The sequence below is a fragment of the Anolis carolinensis genome, unplaced genomic scaffold (genome assembly GCF_035594765.1).
Source record: "Anolis carolinensis isolate JA03-04 unplaced genomic scaffold, rAnoCar3.1.pri scaffold_14, whole genome shotgun sequence".
Taxonomy (NCBI): Eukaryota; Metazoa; Chordata; class Lepidosauria; order Squamata; family Dactyloidae; genus Anolis; species Anolis carolinensis.
In genome coordinates this window covers 17,045,018-17,052,876 of record NW_026943825.1, presented here as the reverse complement: position 1 = coordinate 17,052,876, position 7,859 = coordinate 17,045,018, and the positions used below count along the sequence as shown (strand labels likewise).

General features: G+C 34.0%; 1 protein-coding gene across 1 annotated transcript; it reads right to left on the bottom strand.

The window, feature by feature from the left end:
* Window positions 1-838: 838 nt before the first annotated feature.
* Window positions 839-6,701, bottom strand: LOC134294386 (uncharacterized). The gene is made up of 2 exons (XM_062965271.1): window positions 3,836-6,701; window positions 839-2,246 (listed from the first exon to the last, which is right to left on the bottom strand). Exon 1 carries the CDS (start codon window positions 5,349-5,351, stop codon window positions 4,068-4,070), a length of 1,284 nt encoding a protein of 427 aa, XP_062821341.1. The 5' UTR covers window positions 5,352-6,701; the 3' UTR covers window positions 839-2,246; window positions 3,836-4,067.
* Between the last annotated feature and the right edge of the window lie 1,158 nt (window positions 6,702-7,859).

Genomic DNA, 7,859 nt, shown 5'->3' with positions numbered 1-7,859 from the left:
TTTTCTATCTGACCATGTGATGGCAGCAGAGAGCAAGGAATCAGAGTTTCAAGGCAAGTGCAATATTCTTCTGTCCACAGGAGGGCGACAAACGGAAAAGCCATAAGGATTTAATGTAATATTGATATTTCTTTGAGCCATGACAGTTTAAAATAATACTAATATTAATAATAATAATCTTGGGAGTGAGAGGTTTGCAAGACCTGTCACGCCCTCCGCCCAAGAGTGCTGGTGCCTTGCCAGACTACAACTCCCACCATCCCATACAACCTCTGCAAGTTTGCATCCGCACAATACTATGGCCATGTTCCCGAAGCATTCTCTCCTGACATTTCGCCCACATTTATGGCATGCATCCTCAGAGGTTGTAAAACTAAGCAAGGGAGGTTTATCTATCTGTGGAATTACGTCCAGGGCGAGAGAAAGAACTCTTGTCTTGGAGGCAAGTGTGAATGTTGCCATTGGCCGCCTTGATTAGCATTGAATGGCCTTGCAGCTTCAAAGACTGGCTGCATTCCTGCCTGGGGGAATCCTTTGTTGTGAACGCGTTAGCTGGCCCTGATTGTTTCCTGTCTGGAATTCCTGTGGACTCGCAGGCCTGGGATAGTGAGCATTTATCGCACTTTAACTCTCCTTTTTATAAAGAAACAGCTCTCTCTTTTACACCAAGGTGGCCTTTGTGATCATTCGGAAGACCGTTTCCAGACTCAGGGCAAAATGCAACGGTTCTTCTCCCATCCTCTGTTCGTTCCCAGAGATTTTACTTAGTTTCAGGCGAATGGCGCAACAAGCAAAATGTCTGCATTTCCCTCCCCAATAAAAACACCCAAAACCTGGCCGTTGTGAAATAATAAACTTTATTGATTTCATGATGGGAGCCACCGTTTTGTATAGTAACAGAATCAAAACAAGCTCAGCGAGTTGTAACTCAGCCGTAAGGACAGACAAGTGAGAATTCAGGCGGCTCCTACGTGTGTTTTCCCTTTCTGGGTTTAAGAAATGGTGCCTGGGAAGGAAGGAAGAGGTTTCTCAAGGAAATTGCATACATTTGCAACCAAAGTTGGTGTAAAGAAGTGTGTGTTTTTATTTTGATTTATGGATGACACATTTATTTGATTTTGTTTAAACAGTCAGGTTTGGTTAAGTTTATTTTTTTTATTTTTTTGTATCATTTTTATTGAGAAGTTTCTTTTAAAACATCAAACATAAAACATAAGACAACATACGGCAGGGGAACAGGGAAGGGAGGGCAGGGGCCGGGCAAGTGTGTCTGGATTAGGGATTGTGAGAAGGGATATACACTAGCAATGGGGGGGGGGGGGGGGGGGTTTGACTTCCGATCTTTGTCACTAATCATTTATGTTCCCATTAGATAGTTCTTATCATCTTTTCTTAAGGTAATAATAATAATAATTTTAGTTTTATACCCCGCCCCATCTCCCCGAAGGGACTCGGGGCGGCTTACATGGGGCCAAGCCCAGATATCAGACAATATAAAAACATATCAATAAAACAAGTCAATCAACAATAAAACAAATCATAAAACAAATGAGGTCACATACAATAAATATACTGATAAAATCCCGGGTTGGCTCCAAAAAGTAAAATCTCCTACCCAGAAAAGAAGAAACCAACAGAGAAGATGTGCTTGGGAGGGGGGGGGATAATTATACCATTGTATTACATTTTACAATGAACAAAAAATGTAATGCCTGCAAGACATTTGTGGAGGGGGAAAAATAACTAGACTTTCCTGCAATTTTTTTAATGAGGAAGAGCTTAAGGGTTAAACTATTACATATACCTCCCATTCTAAGATCCCCATGGATGCAAGTAAACCTTATATTTCGCTGATATTTGGGCCAGAAACCTATCACAGAATTGCAGTGAAGAACATAGAGAGGCCTACAAACACTTTGGAGGGGAGAGTTTACTACAGTAAGTAAAACCATGCATATCAAATCTATAGATAAGGAGACTGTACTGCAATCAGTAAAATCTTCATTATGTTTACCTAAACTACAACTTCCCAGAAAATCTGAATACAACCTTGCTGGTTCCCTTCTCTGAAGTAACAAGGTAGTCTTCAAAGTTTGACCAGTCCGTGGCTCTTATAGCTCTTCCGTTGCTCTTTCTCATTAAGAAGGTAAGTTTGTCCATATCCTTTATTTCAGTCCATTTGGTCAGCCAGGCATCTTTCGATGGGGCTTTCTCACTTTTCCATTGTTTTGCGATTACCATCCTTGCTGCAGTAATAAAAAATGTAAATAGTTTATCTGTATTTAAATCTACCTTATGTAATTCATCATATAACCCTAGCAGGAGGAGCTCAGGCGTCTTCGCAAAGTTTGTGTTTAGAATTTTATTACTTTCGTCTAACATCATCGTCCAAAATTTTGCCATCTTTCTGCAACTCCACCACATAGGGTGGTACGAGCCCACTTGAGATTTACATTTCCAGCATTTATTATTAGTATTTTTATACATAAATCCTATCTTTTGGGGGGTTAGGTACCATCTATGCATTACTTTCAGCCAGTTTTCTTTCATGTCCATGGAGTACGTGTATTTAATTTTTTTCCTCCAAATCGATTCCCACTCATGTAGGTAAATCGGACATATGAAATAACAGAATAATATAATAACGATGCAATATAATAATAATATAATATAATATGAAATAAGAACAAAATAATATAATAATGATGAAAAACAATAATAATAATATAAAATAATATAAGATCCAAATAATATAAGGATGCAAAATAATAGTAATATAATAATAATATAAAATAACAACATAATAATGCAAAATACTGTATTATAATAACACGAAATAACAGAATATAATAATGATGCAAAATAATAATTATAATACGTAATACGTAAGAACAAATATAAAAATGATGTAAAATAATAATATAATAATATAAAACAACAACATAATAATGCAAAATCATGTGTATAATAGTATGAAACAACAAAATTATATAGTATAATAATGATGTAAAATAATAATATAATATAATATGAAATATAAACAAAACGATATAAGAATGTAAAATAATAAAAATATAAAATATAAAATAAAAACCAATAATATAAGGATGCACAATAATAATAATATTATAATAATATAAAATAACATAATAATGCAAAATACTGTGAATTATAATAATATGAAATAACAGAATAATATAATAACGATGCAAAATAATAATAATATAATAAAATATGAAATAAATATAATATAATATGAAATAAGAACAATATAATATAAGGATGCAAAATAATAAAAATAATAATAATATAATATAAAATAACAACATAATAATGCAAAATCATATGTATAATAATATGAAATAATAACAACATAATAATGCAAAATACTGTGTATTATAATAATATGAAATAACAGAATAAAATAATAATGATGCAAAATAATAATATAATAAAATATGAAATAAATATAATATGAAATAAGAACAAAATAATATAATATAATAATAATGTAAAATGATAATATAAAAACCAGATAATATAAGGATGCAAAATAATAATAATAATAATAATAATAATAATAATGTTTGCTGTGTCATACAACATAATAATAATAATAATAATAATAATATAATATGAAATAACAATATAATAATGCAAAATCATGTCTATAATAATAATATGAAATAATAAAGAAATAATATATTATAAACGTGGTGTAACATAATATGTACGATAATAATATAATATGAAATAATAACACAATAATTTATAATATAATCTAAAGGCCTTTTCCTGCCGTTCTCCTCAGCGGAGCTTCGCTCGCCTCACTCACCCCGGCCGCCATCTTGGCTGTTCCCTTCCCCGGCCCTCACGCGCCAGGCCACGCCCCTTGCCCCGCCCCCAAGTCCCGGCAGGTCCATCACACACCCGTCCCTTCCGTCGCCAACCCTGACACATCCATACACCTAATATTCAAACAACATAATCATACGTAACGATTATTAATAAGCTCGAAGACTATATATCTCTGATATTATATAATTCTTTATTTTGTATTATTGCGGCTACGATGGGAAACGCCCCCGCACTACATATCTGCCAGGACGCGCTTCGACCAATGAGGGAGCGAAGGAAGGGGAAAGGGGCGGGACCTCCCAAGCAACAACCAATGGGAGAAGAGAGCGGAGGCGGAGGGGGAAAAGGCGGGATAGGAGGAACATAGAGGTATGAAAAGTAAAGAGCGCCCCTGCAATGCGGAAATAGAACATAGAAGTATGAAAAGTAAAGAGCGCCCCCGCAATGCGGAAATGGAACATAGACGTATGAAAAGTAAAGAGACCCCCGCAATGCGGATAGTGAACATAGACGTATGAAAAGTAAAGAGACCCCCGCAATGCGGAAATGGAACATAGAAGTATGAAAAGTAAAGAGCGCTCCTGCAATGCAGAAAGTGAACATAGAGGTATGAAAAGCGAAGAGCGCCCCCACAATGCAGAAAGTGAACATAGAGGTATGAAAAGTAAAGAGCGCCCCCGCAATGCAGAAAGTGAACATAGAGGTATGAAAAGCAAAGAGCGCCCCCACAATGCAGAAGTCAACATAGAGGTATGAAAAGTCAAGAGCGCCCCCGCAATGCAGAAAGTGAACATAGAGGTATGAAAAGCAAAGAGCGCCCCCGCAATGCAGAAAGTGAACATAGAGGTATGAAAAGTAAAGAGCGCCCCCGCAATGCAGAAAGTGAACATAGAGGTATGAAAAGCAAAGAGCGCCCCCGCAATGTAGAAAGTGAACATAGAGGTATGAAAAGTAAAGAGCGCCCCCGCAATGCAGAAAGTGAACATAGAGGTATGAAAAGCAAAGAGCGCCCCCGCAATGCAGAAAGTGAACATAGAGGTATGAAAAGTAAAGAGACCCCCGCAATGCGGATAGTGAACATAGACGTATGAAAAGTAAAGAGCGCCCCCGCAATGCAGAAAGTGAACATAGAGGTATGAAAAGCAAAGAGCGCCCCCGCAATGTAGAAAGTGAACATAGAGGTATGAAAAGTAAAGAGCGCCCCCGCAATGCAGAAAGTGAACATAGAGGTATGAAAAGTAAAGAGCGCCCCCGCAATGCGGAAAGTGAACATAGAGGTATGAAAAGCAAAGAGCGCCCCCGCAATGCAGAAAGTGAACATAGAGGTATGAAAAGCAAAGAGCGCCCCCGCAATGCAGAAAGTGAACATAGAGGTATGAAAAGCAAAGAGCGCCCCCGCAATGCAGAAAGTGAACATAGAGGTATGAAAAGTAAAGAGCGCCCCTGCAATGCAGAAAAGGAACATAGAGGTATGAAAAGAAGAAAAGGAACATAGCAGAGCATTGGATGTACCAGCCTGGGCGCAGAATTCAGTAGAGTCTCACTTATCCAACATTTGCTTATCCAACATTCTAGATTATCCAACGCAGTCGACCTTTTAGTAGTCAATGCTTCTGTAGTCAATGTTTTCAATACATTGTGATGTTTTGGTGCTAAATTCGTAAATACAGTCATTACTACATAGTATTACTGCATATTGAAGTACTTTTTCTGTCAAATTTGTTGTATAACGTGATGATTTGGTGCTTAATTTGTAAAATCATAAACTAATTTGATGTTTAATAGGCTTTTCCTCAATCCCTCCTTATTATCCAAGATATTTGCTTATCCAACATTCTGCCAGCCATTTATGTTTGATAAGTGAGACTCTACCGTAATACTATTGGACCTCCGAGGCGGCCTTCCATGGTTGTGGGTGAAACATCAGGAGAGAATGCTTCACGCTTGCCTCCCACATGCACGAGTTCTTTCTTCCTCCCACCCTGGACATCATCATCCCACAGATAGATAATAAACCCCTCTTGCCTGGTTTCCAACAGACCTCACGACCTCTGAGGATGCCTGTCAGTAATGTGGGCGAAACGTCAGGAGAGAGTGCTTTTTGGATGGCCTTCTGTCAGGAGGGCTTTGATAGTATCCTTCCAGTCAGGCAGATTGGGGTTGGACTCGACGGGCTTCGGGGCCCCTTCAAACTCTAAAATTCTATGACAAGCTGGATGTCCACCTGTCGGGAGGGCTTTGATGGTGTCCTTCTTGCTTGGCAGACTGGGGTTGGACTAGATGGCCTCTGGGATCCCTTCCAAATGTAGGATTCTATGCCTCTAAAGCCTTACTTCTCCATATCACTAATTAGAACAGTGAGGATGAATGGCCATCTGTCAGGAGGGATCAGATGGTGCCTTCCTACCTATAACATGATGTTTTGGTGCTTAATTTGTAAAATCATAACCTATTTTGATGTTTAATAGGCTTTTCCTTAATGTTTCCAACATATTCGATTATCCAACGTTCTGCCGGCCCGTTTATGTTGGATAAGTGAGACTCTACTGTACATACAATATATTATATTATTAGTACAGCACAATACAAGCATTATATATTATTATATTGTACTATATGACTATATTGCAATATTATTAGTAACATTACATATAATATAAATATATCATTATAATAGTGTATTATTATTATATTGTAATACATCAGAATATTATCAATATTATATGTATATTATAATATTAGTACAGCACAATATAAGCATTATATATTATTATATTGTACTATATGACTATATTGCAATATTATTAGTAACATTACATGTAATATAAATATATCATTATAATAGTGTATAATTATTATATTGTAATACATCGGAATATTATCAATATTATATGTATATTATAATATTAGTACAGCACAATATAAGCATTGTATATTATTATATTGTACTATATGACTATATTGCAATATTAATAGTAACATTACATGGAATATAAATATACAATAGTGTATTATTATTATTATTATTATTATTATTATTATTATTATTATTACATTGTATTAACCCTAGGGGAGTGGTGGCATATAAGTTTAAATAATAAATAAATAAATAAATATTACATCCGAATATTATTATCAGTATTATATTATATGTATATACAATATATTATAATTTTAGTACAGCACAATACAAGCATTACATATTATTATATTGTACTATATGACTATATTGCAATATTATTAATAACATTACATGTAGTATAAATATATCATTATAATAGTGTATTATTATTATATTGTAATACATTGGAATATTATCAATATTATATGTATATACAATATATTATAATATTAGTACAGCACAATATAAGCATTGTATATTATTATATTGTACTATATGACTATATTGCAATATTAATAGTAACATTACATGGAATATAAATATACAATAGTGTATTATTATTATTATTATTATTATTATTATTATTATTATTATTATTATTACATTGTATTAACCCTAGGGGAGTGGTGGCATATAAGTTTAAATAATAAATAAATAAATAAATATTACATCCGAATATTATTATCAGTATTATATTATATGTATATACAATATATTATAATATTAGTACAGCACAATACAAGCATTACATATTATTATATTGTACTATATGACTATATTGCAATATTATTAATAACATTACATGTAGTATAAATATATCATTATAATAGTGTATTATTATTATATTGTAATACATTGGAATATTATCAATATTATATGTATATTATAATATTAGTACAGCACAATATAAGCATTGTATATTATTATATTGTACTATATTACTATATTGCAATATTATTTGTAACATTACATGGAATATAAATATACAAGAGTGTATTATTATTATTATTATTATTATTATTATTACATTGTATTAACCCTAGGGGAGTGGTGGCATATAAGTTTAAATAATAAATAAATAAATATTACATCAGAATAT